At 37.7% G+C, this 20,740-nt stretch overlaps 1 protein-coding gene across 1 annotated transcript in view; it reads right to left on the bottom strand.

The window, feature by feature from the left end:
- Positions 1-334: 334 nt before the first annotated feature.
- Positions 335-20,740, bottom strand: part of Lrrtm4 (leucine rich repeat transmembrane neuronal 4) — a 466,704-nt gene continuing 446,298 nt past the window's right edge. Inside the window, exon 3 of the mRNA XM_052720215.1 lies at positions 335-1,027. Coding sequence (XP_052576175.1) covers positions 1,022-1,027 — 6 coding nt within the window. The 3' untranslated portion in view covers positions 335-1,021. The remainder of the gene's footprint in view (positions 1,028-20,740) is intronic.

Genomic DNA, 20,740 nt, shown 5'->3' with positions numbered 1-20,740 from the left:
AACATGTGCTCTTAACTGCTGAGCCATCTATCTTATCCCTCTTTCTAATTTTTAATAATTAGTTTTAATAATGATCACCTCCCTTACCATTATTAATTTAATTCTGTGTTCTAACACCTCCTGTGCCATTTATCAAATCGTATTTCAATGTCATGAACCACAAATCATTGTTTGCTGTATCCTTAAGGCTGTCCTGTTCTATGTGCAGATCAGCCTTCTGACAAAAAACATCATTTTTTATTGTTTAGAAACCAATTTTTAAATATATTATAAAATAGGAGCATCAAGCATTAATATACTTTATTGTACATCATGTATCAGAAATCCTCATTTTATATGGCAAAGATAAGTCCATTTCTTACCTTTAGGTATCATATATTTTCCTGCCAGATTATATATGTGTGTGCAAAAGTTATAGTAACTAAATGCCATGGTTAAATATCTGACCTGCAAAGGTTTTTCTAAAACCATCTTGATATGTATATTCTTGCCTAATATCAGATGAGGGCATTTTCTTTAATTTATATGATTTTACTATTCATATTTATGATGAATGCATTCTTTACTAGTGCTACACCATTGTTGTTAGCATGTTGGTCCCACAGTGTGATTTCCCTGTCAGCATCATTATTGCCAGCAAATGATTGTTGGATTTTCATGTGTCATTCTGCATCCCAGACCTAAAGGACTTGGAACTGTATTGAACAACATGGAATAGTAGCATGTTGCTGTACATATTATCATTATGTACATGTTATTTTTAGGCAGTATATTTACAAGTCCATCATTTTACTTCAATGATTTTCCATTACACAGGGTTTTTTCAGAAATGTGAGATATTGTGAGGAGTATTTTAATGGCCTCTGAGTCCATTTTTCAATCCTTCCCCTTTGGTTGCATTTCTGCCACACCTCAGTTTTCACACTTGTCCTCGTAGGTGAGCAGCTCTTTTCCCAGCAGCATGGGGTGTGTGGCTACATTGTTCTTCAACCTGTCCTCTTGGGTATTCTGATCAGCATCTTCATACCTGCAGGTAAAAAGTGCATTTTTCTCTACAGTCCATTGCAATTGTTCTTGCACTGACAACACATTTGCATACTCCTTACCCCTTGTGTTTATTGTCAGCCCTGTGCTAATCTTTCCTTATTCCATGTTTCTGAAGTATGAGATATGTCTTACACAGATGTATGTATATATGGATACCATGCTTCTTTATTTGACACAGTGATCAACTAGGTGTACAAAGAGCATTATTGATGCAGAGCAGAGAAAGAGGCAGATATTCTAGAAATCAACTCTAAACATTACCATGACAGCAGATCAATTGCTGCAGATGTGGGTGTCTAAACAAAGAGTAAAAAAAGGCTGAGGATGGATCTGCCTATTATTCCCAGTTGGCCTTGCGAAGGTGGGCCAGAATTTGAGTTAAGCATATTAGTTCCATTAAGCAATGAATGGTTTAAAGGAAAACCAGATACCCTGGCACCTGTTTTTATACTTTATTTTTTCCCCAGAACTTAATGAGAGTTTGTTCTTTTCTTTGTTTTAGAGTCTGCTAAATGAGTATATGCAAACTCTGAACTAGTTAGGAATTTAAGCATGAAATTCTCTCTGAGTCATGGAAAACAGATAAATAAGGAGATTTTTTATTGTGTTTATTATCATCATTAAAACCCGTGTGTGTGTGTGTGTGTGTGTGTGTGTGTGTGTGTGTGTGTGTGTGTGTGTGTGTTGTAGTGTGGTGTAGTGTGTATATGTATAGAATAAGAGAAGGAAAGAGAGAGGCTCTTCCACTATTTGATGAATCTAAAAGCAGAGTAAATTAACTTGGAGTATAGGTAGAACATACTTCAAATACACAAGATTGAGTTATGATGGTTTGTCTATCTTTTAAAAATAGCAATTGGATTATTATTATTTCTTTCATCTTACTTTATTTATATATATGAATGTTTTCCTTGCATGTGTCTGTTTTACCTACGTGTCTGTCTGTGTACCATATGTGGGCCTGGTTTCTGAAGAGATCAGAAGAGGATATCAGATCCTGGAGCTGGAATTATGGACAGCTGTGAGCTGCCATGTGGGTTCAGATTAAACCTAGGCCCTCTGCAAAAACAAGTGCTCTTAGTCATTGTGCCATCTCTCCAGCATTGATTAGTATTTTTTCAACTTGTAAGATTCAGGCTTCATCACAAGCTGGAGGGATTTTCTGTCAGCTTATTTTTCAGGGAAGGAAATCAGAAGGTAAATTGTATGAAATTGCTTTGGAATAAATAGAGACAGGTTTGAATTTGCAATTTTATGGAGTAAAAAATTGTGACATGCTTAGCAGCAATTATGGGGTATAACAAGGGTGACAATGACATCATTACCTTAGACTCCTGCATCAGTTTGTCATATACATAAGTTCTGGGTTAATTTGTGGGCACTGTGTAGCCAACGGTGATCATTAGAATCAACATGGAAAACTATTTTCATTTAAGTTCCAAATGAAGTGTCATAAGTCATTAAAAGGTTTCTTTTGGGCCCATTCTGGTGCAGGCTGGTTTCCCACAGCATTCTAGTAATTTCAGTACCCTATTGATAGGTGAAGCTTCTGGCACTTATATAAAGCCAAAAGAGGGGCATTTTTTATTTTCTCAGAGATTTCATTTGGAGACAAAGATGCTTCAGGTAAGCCAAACAGAATTAAAAGGACATCTCCAATAAATGAATTGCCACTGAGTGACAACACTTGGTAGAGCTTTCACTATCCTTAGAAAAGAGAAATATTGTCTAAGTGTTGCTTTTAACTAAGGAAGTTAACTAGTCTAATTCATAGAGATATGTGCTATGCATAGCTACAAAGTGTTTGCTTATTTGAAATATTTTAAAGAATTCTTTGTGAAATGAATCCCTCATGGATGCAACTTCATTCCAAGGTTGAAAAATAAGATAAATCTCAGCTTCTCTCACTCTAGAAATGCAAGATGTATTGGTGGTGAATAAACTAAGCCATACACTAAAAAGCAAAACCAAAACCAAAAACAGACATTTCTGTAAGAACTGCCATGCTAATGAGAAAGACACCCTGCACTGTTTGCTTATTCCTAACAAATGAGCGTGACACTCTGCTAGTGTTTCTTTGGGGAATAAGGCTGCTTCTTCTTTATACATCGAAATGAAGCATGGGAAATGTCATTGAATGTGTGTCTAAACAACCCTAAAATGTTGCATTAGTGAAAATGATAGGACATTGGTCATGCAAATGAACACAATTCATATGTTTTCCACATTTCTCAGTCTTAAGCAGTGTTATGCTGTGAGAATTTAGGTGCCTAAATTACCCAACGGATAATGAGTTACTTAACTGCAGTCTTTGAGGAAAGATGACTATGAGATCTTATTTCTAGATCAGTGAGAAAGTTTTGAGTATCAAAATTTGCATCAATTTATCCACTTATCAAGATGTCTGTTTTTCCAAGACCAGAAAGATGGAATTGTTGCTAAAGTGCCTGCCATGAAAGCATGAAGTCCAGAGTTCAGATCCTCAGCACCCACATATTAAAGTGGGTGTGGGAGCACACATCTGTAATCTCAGGTCTGCAAAGATAGTGGGAGGAAGAGCCCTGGAGCTCACTAGTCAGGCAGTCTAGCCTATCAGTGAGTGTGAGGTTCAGTAGGAAACCTCACCTCGAAACACAGGTTGTTGGGTGACTAAGAAGAGCACCTGACATCAACTCCTAACTCCACAACCACATGATGTATGTATACTAGCACAAATGTGCATGTACACACACACTCACACACACAAACACACAAAGAAATCAATTTTCCTGTTCTTTCTATGTACTGTAAAGATCATAAAGTTACACACACACACACACACACACACACACACACACACACACACACAGAGAGAGAGAGAGAGAGAGAGAGAGAGAGAGAGAGAGAGAGAGAGAGAGAGAGAGAGAGATCTATTGTTCTTCTCTTACATTCTATTCTCTTCCTCAATGGAATGTTGACTTCTGTGGAGGTGGTATGAAAATCATAATTAATTTTCCTAATTATTTGCCTTAGTATGCACTTTATTTCCTCAAGATAAGAAAAGCACACAGAATTATTAAAGAACAGAATAACTGTAGAAAAACATTTAATTCCATATTGGTTCATGGGTATGCCAACAAGACTTGTTTTCACATATAAAATCACCTTAATTTTGTCAAAGGTTTCAGTGTTGTCTGTATTTTTGTTGTATAGATATAATCACTTAGAGGATGTGAGATGAAGAAAGTTGGCCTGGGGACAACATATTTGCTTACTAATTGCTGTTCTAGGGAAATGGTAAACTTCACTACTTGAACCCAACAAGGGGATTAGATGTATTTTCCATTTCTCCCTGACTTTAGTACTAGGGATGAGTCTTTGATGACTTCTGTCAGAAATCTATCTCCTGAAGATATTTGCAACCTTTACCCTCTTCTGAATCTGCCTGTGGACCACCGTGGCAGCCCAGGTCATGAGACCATCATAGGTATTCTACATTGTATTTCCACATTATAGTTCAGTTAGCTGGGAACCTACTGAGATGTTTTATATGCTCTCACTCCACAAGGACTTTGAGCATCATAAACAGGGCTCCTAAGAGGCCATAGGGACAGCAAGCAACTGCTGCTAATATCAAGAGTAAGTTCCAGGGTATTAAATAAAACAATGCTTTACTTCTTGGTCTGTTTCTTTAAGTGTAGGATAGACTTAGCAATAGCCTCTAAAAGAAGTCTGTTGACCAAGACTGAAAAAGCTTGCATGTTGATTAATGAGCAAGTTCCATGGAATACATCCATAGCACTTAGTACTTGTCAAATAATTAATCTTCATAGATGCCTGTAACAAAACATACACTGCATCTTTAAGTGAAGAGACACAGGCAGAAGGAAAGAAAATAATGTGTTCACTCTTGTTCAGGCCCTGGGGCTCTTTAAACTTGGCTCCCCGACATTGCAGGCAGTGAGGTCCAAGCTTCTCTTCTTTCAGAAGCAGTTGGCTCCTCTTTTAATTCTGCAAGGTGGATAAGTCTTTGTGATTTGATGCTTTGAGGCAATAAGCAATATAGCCACTACCGTATCATGGGTCTCCACCCCCATAAGCCATCTGTCATCTGCCACACAATATTCTGATGAAGACACTCATTAAATTGGCTCTAAGTGTTAGATTTTCTCATTACCACTCTTTTCATTCTCATTTCATTTCTGAAACAGCAGCATGTCAGGGGAAGGGGATCTTTCTTTTTGAAAGCATGTATGAATACACACACACATACACACACACACACACACACACACACACACACACACACACACACACACACACACACACACATTCTGCTGTCCTTTTCTGTGGTCTTGTCAGCTATAGAGAGACTAGTGCTTCGGAAAAAAATAGTGATATAACCTAAGAGAGAGTTCCTCATTGATTATAAACCATATGCTTCTACTAATCAATATTTTATTAACTTAGAAAGTCTTGTGCATGGATGAGCTGTCCTGATTTATGGCAGAACAGCTGTCATTATGCTGGGGAGATGCTTATCTTTGGGGACTTTGACAGAAATCTTATTATCTGGAACACATCCAGTTCAGTAAGAAACCTTGTACAACCAAAGAATACACTAGAAAAAATGGACAGGCTTGGGTTCAAGCTTCCTTCTTCCTTAAATTCCATCCTGGTCCATCCCAGCTGCTATAGTCACGTACTACAGGTAACTTTCCCATGAAACATAAGCATTCAGCTCTCAAATATGTGAATGCTGGAGAATTCCAGATCTAACTCTGGAAGGTTTTGAGGTCAGTTTTCCTGTGGATAAAGGGTGTCTTCTTTATATGTCCTCACACAGTGTGGAAAGGGCAGGAGTTCTCTCTTGGCAATACTTTTTGTGATACCAAACTCAGTTTTAAAGAGTCAGACCTCATGACCTATTCACCTCCCAGAATACCTCTTCCTGAAACTTCACATTTCAGGTAGGATTTCACATTTTGACTCCTGGTAGATGGAAATATTCAGCCATGTGGAGGCTCACAATTATCTGTAACTCCGCGTCTTCAGGTGGCTTCAATTCCTATGCTGTTCTCTGGTACCTGTACTCATGTGTGTGCACACACGCATACAGAGTGGGCAGATGATTAAAGTTAAATTGAAAAATTTAAAACAAAAATAGTTACATGGAAATAAAATCTGATTTCTCTATCCATATTGGATTTGGACTTCATTAATATAGAAATTCAGCCTCTTATGAGATTAAAGCTTAAGAAAGGGATCTTTTTTTAAATGATTTTAAAATGTTTATATTAATTCCTTGAGAATTTCATAAAGTGTATTTTGATCATATTCACCAGCAATTCCTTCCCTTTCTCCTCACCAAATTAAGTCAGCCCACAATCCAGCATGTAGGGGAAAGACTCATGAACCCCCACCCATAGCTGAGGCACCTTGGATTCTTGAGAGCTTCTGGGCGAGAAAAAAAAATGTTTTCTTTAAGGGTATGTCTCCTTGTAGGCCAGCCACACTTTAGTGAATGGCCTTCAGCTCTGGAGTATGTGAATGGCACAAATTGCAGTTGTGTTATTAAATAATTGTTTAAAGGAATTATTGCTTAAATAATTTAATGAATTCTTACATGACACAAGCTTTCATGAAAGTTTGTAGACGATGGCCTGTAGGCTAGATGAGGGTCAAATACATGTTGTGGTACCTAGAGGTTGATTGACTCACAGCCTTGCCTCTTGATTTACACCTTGTCCAAAGCTGACTTCACCTGCACTTTTAGGGTTGAATAGTTAGGACAAAGACTGTGTGACTTGCGCATCTCAAACCCGTGCAACACGCTTCACATCCGGGAGGGTGCTCAGATTCCTGGGCAAGCTTTTCCATGAAGCTTGGTGATTATCCAAAACAACCTAGGCAAGTATGAGAGGCAAGCATAAGGGCACACAACAGCAGTCCTAGCATCTGGTAGCCATAGCAAGAGAAACAAGGCGCAGTAGAGGAGAGCCTGATCTACATGGTGAGACCAAAATAAAAACAAGCAGACAGATGTGGGTCATGCCTGTAATTGTAGCACTCCAGAGGATGAGGCATGAGGATCTGAAGCTCAAAGTCATTCTCTGCCACTTGGTTTTGGGTCAACCTGAGCTATGCAGTACCCGGTTCCAAATAAGCAGAGAGGCATTCAGCACATACTAGCTACTAAATGATAGTATAATGGTAATTTTTACCTCTATTTTTTTAATTTATTTTTTCTAATTTTATATTGCAAGAATTTTGGAATGAACACAGCCTTCATAATGAAAACATAAGTGTTAATTTTAATACGCATTTATAATAGTAGTATATTTTTAAAGCACTCTAAAATTTCCACATATGGGAACTGAGGTTATAGCTCACAGGTAGATAGAACACTTGCCTAGTATATATGAAGCCCTAGGTTTAGTCCCCAGAACTTCACAAAGGAAAGCAAACAAAAATACATTGTCATTATTTGCTATCTTTTACAAGAGAACTTCTCACAGGAATTATTCAAACACAAACTCTCTAATTCTTTAATTCTCAGTCTTTCGAAAATCATTCCCATCAGGATTTCACCCACACAAGATTTTTTTCAATTAAATTTGTCATTTAATGATTCAACACACCAATACAGTGCATATGACAACTCTCACTCCCCATTTCCTACCACACTGGTCAGTCCTCTCATCCTCACACGTGTTCATGACAGTAACCAGGGCTATCTGTGGCCATAAGTTTGGAGCTATCTGGTGGTGTCTGGTGTCAGCAGTTGGTATAAAAATAAAAACAGCTTATCCCGAATTCCCAGATAAAGCATAGGACACTAAGAGCCACGGCACCATGACTGTTGATGGGGCTGGTAGTGCACTGCAGATAACTTACAGTTGTTGCACCGAGTCTAGAGCTCCTATGTACTTCCAGGTCCTCTTATCCAGTGTTCTCCGAGAGTTCCAGGGGTGATGTAAGTGACTTGCTTACGGCTAGGCCCACAACCATTGCTTATTCTCTGACTTTTGGGCAGCCGTGGATTTACACATTCATAGCGGTCTTCTGTCAGCAGAGGCTCTGATTAAGGTCTTCAGTGTACTCAGGTTGTTAAATTCAATATTTGATTCTCTTTTATTTTGATCTCCTAGAGACATTTGGAATGGTTGGCTGTTCCTTTGTACTCAGAGTTCTTTCTACACCTTGAATTTCCTAGTCTACCACTGGTTGTGCATTTTAATTTATTTTGCAAATGTAAGCCCCCTGAGTAGAGAAATCGCTCTATAAAGCATAGACTTAAGTCTGTTCCTTCATCAGAATCTGCATGTATATATATATATATATATATATATATATACTTATATATACACATATATACTATATATATTATATATGTATATATATATATATACATATATATATGTAATTTTGTGTTTGATGGCATCCCCAGCCATACTTGGCTACATGTGGCCCTCTGCCCAAGGACTGGATACCCCTGGTATTTTACCACTTGTTTTTGACATGTTAATTTAATTAAATTAACTAATTTATTTATTTTTGGTTTTTCGAGACAGGGTTTCTCTGTGTAGTTTTAAGCCTTTCATGGAACTCACTTTGTAGACCAGGCTGGCCTTGAACTCACAGAGATCTGCCTGCCTCTGCCTCCTGAGTGCTAGAATTCAAGGCATGCACCACCACCGCCCGGCCTACATGTTAATTTTATATCTGTCCCTCCCATGGAAGACTATCTCCAGATACATGATGGCCTTAATTTTGTTCTGTGGTACATACCTTATGTGTAAAATATTATGCTTATTCATTTATCTATTTACATGTGTGTGAGAAAGAGAGAAGGGGAGAAGAGAAGAGAAAGAAGAGGAGAGTAGAGTAGGGGAGAGGAGATAGGAGAGGAGAAGAGAAAGGAGAGGAGGGGAAAGGAGAGAAGAGAAAAGGAAAGGACAGGAGAGGAGGTAAAGGGAGAGGAGAGGAGAGGAGAGGAGAGGAGAGGAGAGGAGAGGAGAGGAGAGGAGAGGAGAGGAGAGGAGAGAGCCCATGGGAGTTGGTTCTCTCCTGTAACAATATGGGTCCTGGGAATTGAATTCAGGTCATTAGGCTTTATTCATAGCTGCTACATCCCTTAGACCTAAAATTATATCTGGTCACAGTCTATGTATACTTATATGTGCAGATGTATGCAATGTTAACATCTATGTCCATAAGCAAACATATTTACCTGTCAAGCACACTAAAAGAAATAGGTGCTTATCACTTTGAAAGTGTTACCCTGTAGAGGTGACTTTCTTCCCATTTAATTGCAGGTATAATTTCAAATTGGAGACCACACATATTTTCTCAAATCTTGCATTTCAGGAGAAGTTTATCAATTTGGAAACACATTCTGGGTAGACTGTTTTAAACCATCCTAGACTTCATTTTTCAATAATGCTGCACATTCCTTCCCATCCAATTCATCTAGCATCCTCACTAAAACTTTCCCTTCTAACTTCATGTAACCTTTTGAAAGTCACTGAATCCTGTAAGCATCACGTGTTCATGGGTAGACATTCAGAATAAATCCTCTCCTTATCCCTCTCTCTGTCCCCGTCTCAGCAGCAATCTTCTGCCAATAGCTAGGCTGCAGATTCCATAAACCCCTCCTTCATCCACATCGTGTGTTGGGCAGGCTTGACTTATTTCATTGTCCCCCCCTCCATGGGAAAAATGGGTAATTTCAAATATATTAAAAACTAAAAGCTCATGCAGTGAGTTTGCCTAATTTCCCCTGTTAAAGATGGCTATACAACTCTAAAAACAACATAAGAATATTATCCAAAAGAACACATTTGTTTATAAAATGCAGTCAGTACAGAAAATTGCTGTTGGGTCAATACACAGAAACCTACTAGATATTTAGACAGCCATACATGTGTGTACTTGTTTTTCCTTCCTTATTTTAAGGGAAACTAATAAAAAGCTTCGATGACATCACTGCAGCATGGGGCTCAAGAGAAATTTCAGAGGAAAAGAATAACTGAATCTTCCATATAAAACATGTTTGTTCTTTTCTCACAAGAATTTCATTATTTCTCAAGATATGCTGCAGATTTGATGGTAAAGAAGTACCAATAAAGACCAGTGTCAGTGAAGACATTCTCCATTGAGACTCTACCTCCTAAGTGCCTCAGACCCTCCCATCAAAGGACTACCACCTAGGGAGCAAGTGTTCAAACACAGGAGCCTAATGGGCATCTGAGTTCAATCCACAACCCTCAGTTATTCTTGCTGTTAAAGATTCTGAAGGTACCACGGTTGTTATCATTCCTTCCTATAGTAATTGAACAACCTGAATTTTTTTTAACTCCGCACACAATCCTGAACCACACAAGTGCTATCCCTCCCACACACATGTATAAACAAATACCATTTGAAAAAAAAAAAGAAAAAAACTAAAGAAGAAAACTAACTCTGTCTTCCATTCATCTTTTATCTTAGTTTTTTTATACTTCCAGAATGGGATAAAGTAGCTGAGTGATAATGCTATCTGGAACCCCAAGGATGGGAACCACACCTTTAGATTGGAAGGTGCAGAGCTGAAGCCAGCCCAGGTCCTTCGGACTTTGTGAACAGTTTTCAAAGCAGTCTCAGATTTTGTATTGAACATATTGGTCTTGATGATGTTTTAAGAACTATGCTCTTTCTTACACCTACCTCCAATTCTAACACATTTGTTATTTCTAAATTAACCCTGTTACATTTTTTGGAATCACCTAATAATTTAGTGTCATATTTATTTTATTAACACACATTAACAATACATTGTGACATTTTCATACATGCATGTGATGCACTTTAATCATTTTAAACTTCATAAATGTATTCTCAATTATCTGCATCCTCTTTGGCACCTCTGTAAATAATTGTGAAGAAAATGTAGGCTGTAGAACCTTCCAGAATTTGGTTAGCTGTTTATCTTGTATCGTATATTTGCAAATTATTTAGACTTTCCAAATATCAAATGTTTTATTCAATAAAATAATTAAAAGATACCTAATATTTCAGGAAATTATCTAGATGTATATGCTGGATTGTTTTATGTTAAGATGACACAAACTAAAGTCTTTTGGGAAGAGGAAACCTTAATTAAGAAAATGCCTCCACTAAGATCAGGCTGTAGGCAAGCCTGAAGGACATTATCTTAATTGATGATTTATGGCGGAGAGCCCTGCCCATGGTGGATACTGCTATTCCTAAACTGATAATCCTAGGTTCTATAAGAAGGCAGGCCGAGCAAGTCTTAAGGAGCTAGCCAGTAAGCAGGACATCTCCATGGCCACTGCAACAGCTCCTGCCTCCAGGACCCTTCTCTATTTGAGTTCCTTCCTTGACTTCCCTCAGTGATGGACTATCATCTGGAAGTGTAAGTTGAAATAAAGCCTTTCCTCTCCAAGTTGTCTTGGCGATGGTGGTTCATTACAGCAATAGAAACCCTAACGAAGACAATGTCTTACATGAAATTTAGCAAAGTTGAGAATTTACATTAGGCACTAAATTTTATCTCATAAATATAAAAGCATAGACAAAATGTTCTGTACTTTCCATCTTATGAGTGGTATAACAACAATGGATGATTAATGTATACTAAAGCGTAAAACTTAATAATAGCATTGATAATTATATATAATATTAATATATCAAAAGTAAGTTTTTAATTACATAACTTTAAATCAAGGCTATTACCTTTCATATAAGGAAAATAATATCAGGGTATGGCATAACATGCAACTCTGAGCCGAGAGAGCTGGCTGGAAAGTGGGGGGCACTCCAGGGTCAAGTAGAAGACTGATGTAAAGGAAACTCCCAGGAATCTGCACAGATGGCTGCAGCTAAGACTCCTGGTAATTGTGCATATGTATCTTGAACTGGTCATCTCCAGTGTCAAGGCAAGGCTGCCAGTGGAGGTATTGAGACATCAACCCAGCCACATAACTTTTGACACACAGTCTGCCCTGCCATGGGATGTGCTGGGGTAAGGGTGGCACAGAGATTGTGGGAGTGACCAACCAGCCACTGGTCCAGCCTGAGACCCATGCCACGAGAGTGAACCCACCCTTGACACTGCCTGGAGTGCCAGGACCCAGAGGCTAGATAGCCTAGAGAGCTAGAATAAAACTGAACAGACTGTAGGAAAAAAAATGTCAATGAAATAATTCCTAACAATGCTCTGCTGTACTCATAGATTGGTACCTAGACCAATAGTTATCAGATAGACTACATCCAGCAATTGGTGGAAACAGAGACCCACAGCCAAACATTAGGCTGAACTCCGGGTATCTTGCTGAAGAGAAGGAGGAAGGATTGTAGGAGCCAGGAGGTCAAGCACATCACAAGAAACTCCACAGAATCAGTTAACCTAGGCTTACAGGAGCTCACAGAGTCTGAACCAAGAAGCAGGGAGCTTACATGGGACTGAACTAGGCCTTATGCAGATATGTGACAGTTGTGTAACTTGGTCTTCTTGTGGGACTCCTAACAGTAGGAGCAGGGGTTGTCTCTGACTCCTTTATTGGCTTTTGAGACCTTGTTCCTCATATTGAGTCACCTTGCCTGGCTTTGATGCAAGTCATCTGACTACAACTATGTCATGTTTTTTTCCTTATCCATGGGACACCTGCCCTTTTCTGAGTGGAAATGAGGAAGAGTGGATGGGGTGAGGGAGGCAGATGGGAGGTGGGGGAGAGGAAATGGGAGGAGATGAGGGAGGGGAAACTGTGGTCTAGATGTAAAATAAATAAATAAATTAATTAATTTTAAAAACTTGCACCCCATGCAGAATTAAATTTGTATGCACAAAAATGATTGCTAAATTAAATGAAACTCTTTCTAATGAAAAAATAAAGCCACTCTGATCTTAGTCAGAAAATATAAAAGCCTAATATTTAGATTTCTGAGAAAGAAATATTTGCGTAAAATGGATGAGATGTAAGAAATTTAGCTTATGAAGAAATAATTTGTAGAACTCTTAATCTCACATTCTATTGATGGGTATATGTTTATATACATTTATCAGACTACTTAATTTCTTCACCATCAAAGAAAATATTTTCACAATCAGCATTTCTGCATAAACAGTTCTTTACCTAGAAGTGTGATGTGTAACAATAGCCATGGAGCTTCTGTTAAACAACCTAACAAACCTCAAGAGTTTTTCTTACATGTTGCTGTACTGTTTGTATCCTTACAGTGTACTTTTGGTTTGCAAATAGATAGGACAGATTAACTTCTATTCATTGTTCCCAAAAATAGATAATTTCCTTTTCATGTTAACACTCATAGTTACATATTAAGAAAGAGCAGTGCTAGGACTAGAGGGGGCATAGTAGCAAGGGGCTTGCTGTGCAAACGTAAGCTCTTGAGTCTGGATTCCTAGCATGTGCATAAAAGCTAGGCACTGTCGCTGCCGTCTGTAATAGCAGTGCTGGGACTGGTAGTGAGGCCTCAGGAGGCTCCTAAGGACTCACTGACTGGCCAGCCCACAACAGTGAAGTCCTGGTGTAGCACTATTGTGGAGGATACAAAATATGGCACACAATACACAGTTAAGTGCACCCACAGGTAAATGTACACACACCCATAGACTCTCCCCCCAACAGAACACATCGCATATGTTCATTACTATGTACACACACACACACACACACACACACACACACACACACACACACCACATAGCTTAGTAATGTGGCTGTGCACTCCAGCAGAAAGCTAACTGCCTATACACCATTTGTTCATTTTAAGTTAATACTACATGAAACACAATTTTCTGCCTGACACATTTCCTTTAATTTTTACTGAGAAAAATACATTCAACTTAATAGAGCCTTCCAATCATCTTCTATTTCCAAAGTGACACACAACTCTTAGTATGTTTTTCCCATTTTGTGTATCATCGAATGATTTTCTGCCTGTTTAAATATGTGCTCAAATTAGAAAATGATTAGCTAATGTGAAATATACAGTGCTAGAAACTTTCCAAATGTTCTAAGCTCCTAAATCTTCTAAAGAGTTCCCATTTACATGGATATTCCCATCCTCAGAAATCTACATGGGCAGCAAGGAGCCATAATGAGCATTCTTTGATGCTGTTGTTATTGTACTTCCATAGAAATTGACTTTTGAGACCGGAAGAAATCAGGTGAGTTGATATTAAAAATAATACACCATGAAAGATCATGTGATCCTGCTGTGGGATGGTCTGTATGTCAAATGTGTTGCTGATTGGTCAATAAATAAATCACTGATTGGCCCGTGGCCAGGCAGGAAGTATAGGCGGGACAAGGAGGAGAATAGAGCTGGGAAGTGGAAGGCTGAGTCAGAGAGACACTGCCAGCCGCCATGATGAGAAACAGCATGTAAAGATGCCGGTAAGCCATGAGCCATGTGGCAAGGTATAGATTAATGGAAATGGATTAATTTAAGCTGTAAGAACAGTTAGCAAGAAGCCTGCCACGGCCATACAGTTTGTAACCAATATAAGTCTCTGTGTTTACTTGGTCGGGTCTGAGAGGCTGTGGGACTGGCGGATGAGAGAGATTTGTCCTGACTGTGGGCCAGGCAGGAAAACTCTACCTACATGATCCTGTTGACTACATAAATCATAATCCCACTGTAGTTGGACTAACATAAGCGTTAGTGATGACTGACACTTTCCACGGAGCAAGTTAATGCACCCAGCACTGTCCCATATACCTTTTCCATGCTTGTTCATTCCATCATCCCAACCACACATTGCAGTAGACACTGTTATTCACAGGTCAGGCTTGGAGATGGTAAAAGGATGTGTCTAAGACATCTGAGAACTGGCTCTAATATCAGCAAAGCAAATTGGGCTGTCTTTCAAGAAAGGTTTTGTGTTTTTCACTAACATCTTTCATTGTTTCTTATGTGTCACTGTACCTCAAAATTATTAAAATATTTTTCATATGCAAGTGCTCTGTTATGATTATTATTGGAAGCCCTATATGAGTATTTAAAATATAGGTGTAGTGAGAGGTGTGCAAGGGCGAGAGCTCAGAGGTAAAGCAGTTGGTGAGCATGCTCAGAGCCCTGGCTTTGTTCCTAAGCACTACACAAAGAAATGTCCCTGAGCACAGATCTATAAATATCAAACATAGTGAATTAACAGCACAAGTCAGTGTTAAGAAACAGCTCTGAGGCTAGAGAGATGGCTCAGCAGTTAAGAACACCAGTTGCTTTCCCTGAGGACACAGTTCCAAATTCCCAGCACTCATATGGCAGCTCTCAATCATCTATAACTCCAGCCCCACATTCTCTTCCAGTCCTTGCTGGCAGCAGGCACATATGTGATATACCACACACACATACCACACCACACACACACACACACACACACACACACACACACACACACACACACACCACACATACCACACACACACACATTGAAGCAATGAGAACATAGCAAAGAAGAAAAAGTGCCTATGGATTAGGAGGTAATATATATATTTCAGGCAGGGGCACACACACACACACACACACACACACACACACACACACACACACACACACACACACACATATATATGTGTGTGTTGAAGAAATTCAAACAATTCAATAACAAGGGAAAAATATTCCAACAGAGAGAAAGAGAGGGAGAAGGTTGAGGAGAGGGGAGATTGTGGATGGATTTACGAGAAAATGCTATAGATTTCTGATCATCATAGAAGTGCAAACTAAAACTAGTGTATCGTTTAATTCTTACTAGAATGATTATTATCAGAGACAAAAGACAATCAACTTTTATTGAGCACATGGAGAAAAGAGACATCTTATACACAGTTGGTGGGCATGCAAATTTAGTTCAATCTCTACAGAAAACAGTTTGGAGGGTTTAAAAAAAAACTCAAAATAAGAACTACCACATTTATCTAGTAATCCTACTTGATATAGCCAGAGGAATTGAAATTACTCTGTTCTGTTGAAGAGATTTCTGTATTCTAATGCCTATTGTAGGACTGTCAATAATAGACAGAACCTATGTAAGTGTCTATGGAGGCCTGATTAGACAAATAAAATGGTTTACAGATACATGGTGGAATACAACTCAGCCTTAGAAAACTAAATTCTCACTTGCCGTCGTACCATGGATGAAATGAGAGATCATTATGTTCTGCTATGAAGCACTGTATAGTTTCTTAGTCATATATGGGATCTTCAAATGACAGAGGTTGTCATATGTGGGGAAAGCAGGGAAATGAGGGGTTAGAAGCGATTAGTAGTGGTTCTGAGATAGAGTTAACTACACTTGCAACAGTGTGTTCTTGCTCAGCAGCAAGATTACAGATGATGAAAATACATGTTGTTAAAAGTTAGAATCAATGTTTCTGACTGTTTTCACCATAATATATGATTGAGGAGTTACATATATATATATACATTTATTTATAGATATGTGTATATATATATATATATATATATATATATATATATATATATAAAATTGGATTTAAATATCCCACAATGTATACATGTGAAGAAATATTTCTTGGTACACTATAAGCATATATAATATTTATGTTTTTGTTAAGATTAATTTAAGTTAAAAGGAAATAAGAGATTTCCATAATATGATGTGTATTAAAAATTTGAATAATCTGATTATATACCTTGTTAAGAAATGTATACAGGATTAAAACTATACATTCTTTTAAAATATACTTAAATTTTTAGTTTTTTTTGTGTGTGTGTCTGAGTGTAGGTTTGTGCACACATGTAGGTTCCTTCAGAGGTCTCAAAGGGGCGTTGGGTCCCATAGAGCTGATGTTCCAGGTGGTTTTGAACTGTGATATGGGTGATGGAACTGAACTTGATCTCTGCAAGAACAGCTTGCCTTCTGATCTGTCTCTATCCCCAATACATGCCTGTTTTATAAACAGATATATACACATAGAATTTAAACTTATGTAAACCTGTAAAACAATGTTCAGAAAAGTGTAAAAACTTCAGTTAATATTGACTAACATGATTAACTCTGCTTTAAAAACTGAAAAAATAACGAAGTATAAGTAAAATATTAAAACATATTTCTGAATTTCTTATGAAGGAGAATCATACCAAAATTTAGATATCGAATCTTAAATACAATAATATGCATTCATATACATATAATAAAATGATGTTATAAAAATGTAGTATTTTGATAAAAATTTCAAGCTCTAATATTTACTTTTTCAAACAAAGTATGGAAGCTACTCATACATTTGAGTTAATAAAAAAATAGTATGGTAATATAATATCAGGGTAGATAAGACTTAAGTATTACTATAAATATAAACCATAATAGAAAAGTTCAATAAAAAGGTATGATTCCCACACTCATGTCACAGCTGCCTGTAACTCTAGTTCTAGGTCCTCCACTGCCCTCTTTTGGTCTCTTCAGACACTGCATTCATGTGTACATACACAGAAATAGACACACACAGACACACAAAGAAAATTAAACTGTCTTTTGTAGAAATAAATGGAGATAAAAATTCCAAATAGCCCTATAACTTGATATTAAATCAATAGTTTCATATAAAAATTATGTGGAAGAAAAAGAGCAAAATATGTCAATCCAATTTAAAGAGAAGTGTTGGAGAACAGTGTTGTAATATAGTCTTTTGGCAATATGACAATTGCAATATGGTTATGGTAGTAAACAGTAAAGGTAGTCATAAGAAGATAATTGACAGTTTGGAATATCAGTATGGAGAGTTAAAATGTTACACAGGGCAAGGCAGGTATTTAAAAATGTTGGTCACATAAAAGCTACTCCTGGGGTCGAGGGGAAAGTTAGATACAAGCTGCCTAGGAACAAACTTCCATTATAGTGTACTTATCTATTGGTTTATTAGATATATGTATATTGTTCATTTTTTTAGTGGTGGTGCATGTTCTACTAATTGTTCTTTATGAGGGGTGTGTGTGTGTGTGTGTGTGTGTGTGTGTGTATATGTGTGTATGGTATATATGTATGTGCACACACACGTCTATGTCGGTAAACTCGCCCTTACCTGCATATCTGGAAGCCAGAAGCTGAATCTGAGTGTCTCCGCTCTGTGTCTCTCCACCTCACTATTTGAGACAATGTCTTTTATTAAACCTGGAATCCTTTGTTTCAGATGAGCTTAGGGACCAGAAGACCCAGGGTGCATCTGCCTCTACCTACCCAGCACTGGGATTACAGCTAATGCACAACTTTGCTTGGCATTTTGTGAGAGTGCAGGGGACCAGAACTCAGTTCTTCATAAATACATAGCAAGTATTTTACCCACTGAGCCTTCTAGCAAGTCTAAGGCAAATAGTTATAGCTACAATTTCAAGATCAAAATTTAAAAACTCAAAATTTAAAATGGGAATAAACAAATACAAGACTATTAGTGAGAGGTTTTACTAAGGAAATAGGCATTGGGATGTAATTAATACAAACCACAAATAAAAAGTTTGATAAAACTGATCATGCTTCAGCTATTAGAAGGCATTGATACCAAAGTGAAGATTAATAAAGGAAAATGAAAATCACTTACTAAAATGACCAAGTAGAGAGCATATTCCCACAAAAAATCAGTTCCCCTCATAGGACAAAGCCCATCTATGATCACTAAATTCAAACAGATTAAAGAGAGATGATCAAAAGCTATGAATGTAAATTCATAAAATGAAAAGCATGAGAATGGAGGAAGAAAAAATATCGAACTCCACTAATAACCACCATTCAGGCCATCGTGAGACACGAGTTCACATCCACAGGCTTAACACAATGAAAGTTAGATCATGTGGAAGGATGATACGTGAAAGCGAATCTGATAAACGGGTAAGTTACTAACATTGTAGAGAAACTGTTGTCTTGGGTGTCACAAGAGTGTTTATAACAGTATTGCTTTCCAGGGAAAACAAACCCATCTCATTTTTAGTTCACATACAAAACTATAGTTCCTCTACAGTGGAATGGAAAAATAAAGAGTAAGATAGTACCATGGTTTGCTGTTATGAAACACTGAAAAATAAAAAGAATCAGACATATGCCTGTGGAAACAGGAACTGGCAAGATGGCTCAGTGGATAAAGTTGCCTGGGGCCAAGCCTGAGAACTGAGTTTTGTCTCTGAGACTCACAGGGAGGAGGGAGAGTGCCAACTCCTGCAAGTCATTGTCATCTGCTCTCCACATATGCACTGTGGTGTGTGTGGGGACACACACACACACACACACACACACACACACACACACAATTAAACATGAAAATATCCAAAATGAATGAATCTCACCCCAAAAGCAAGTTTAATAGGTGTACTCTAATTTAATTTATATGCTTATCAAAACTTCTTTATAGCTGTTGTATAATGACTAAATATATACCTATATGTAAAATAACATGTAGGAAGGAGCATAATTATTTAAAATTAAATAAGATAGTATCATCCACTATCATATGAGTGATTTTTATGACTGTATAGTGCAAACAAGACATATAAAAACAATGTCATTGTTTTACAGTAGCTGAGTCATCCTTTTTTTTACAAAGTTTTCTATCCCTAAGCTGATGATTGATTTTTTTCCCCTGCTTGGTGTCCTTTGGTCCTTTGGCAAATACACTATGAATTTTCTGTATTCTGCATCATTTACACATTAACCTTCCTGTCAGCCCCAATCTACCATTTTGACATGCTTGTGTTAATAATGTCTGCAATGGATTTAGGAAGAGCATCACTATTTATGAATTTAAGTCAGCTTAGTATGAAAAATTTGTTTTCTCCCACAAGGCACTTTATCAAATATCACCCATAATACCTCCACACACTTTTCCAAAATCTAGACTCCATACTTGATTTCTTCCAACTCCCAACAACAGATACCACAAGTGATAATAATAATAATAATAAATGATAATTATAATAATAGAAATAGTGCAGTAGAAAATACATGGCAATATTTATGCATTCTTGTTGCATTGGAATTGAGTAATATCTTAGGCTTATTCAGGGTCCACAAGAAAATTATTGTGTAGTCCAAAAATTTTTGACACTCTTTAGGACATTTATTCTGGCTTTGGCCACTTTTGCAATTACTCACAAAAACTGAGGAATGTTGGTAGCCTCAAAATAAACTTTAGATTTGTGTGTGTGTGTGTGTGTGTGTGTGTGTGTGTGTGTGTGTGTGTGTGTGTGGTGACATATTTCCCATGTCTGCACAAATGATCATTATAGTCAACCCATTAAAAATTGTTAACTAATGTCTAAATTCTGCCTGCACATGACTTTTTGTGTGATTTGCAAGTTGCACTTCCTACATTCCCATGCTCAACTGTCATTCTATTCCATTGTGTTAATGGTAGGAGCTGAATTCTTTTGCATTTTTTGTTTGCAGTCTTCTAGAAACAGGCCATATCTTATTCCAACCTGTGCCCAAACACATGGTTTGTCAAATCTTTGTAATGAGAGTTGCTGCTACAGTACTGCCTTCTATACGTTGGGCTGTACGCCCATATGGGTCCAGCACTAGCCAGGCCCAATTTTCTCCTTGGAAGCTCAGTCTCTTCTGAATCTCCACTCTACTCTCATCTGCTCAATTTTCCCAACAGAACAGACTGCTCACCCAGGCCCATCTTGCTGCCCATGGATTTTGGCAAGACAGTCTCTCCTCACTTCTTTCATCACC

This window comes from Peromyscus californicus, unplaced genomic scaffold (genome assembly GCF_007827085.1).
Source record: "Peromyscus californicus insignis strain IS unplaced genomic scaffold, ASM782708v3 Scaffold_6__1_contigs__length_162567912, whole genome shotgun sequence".
Classification (NCBI taxonomy): Eukaryota; Metazoa; Chordata; class Mammalia; order Rodentia; family Cricetidae; genus Peromyscus; species Peromyscus californicus.
This window is presented reverse-complemented; position numbering and strand designations above follow the sequence as displayed.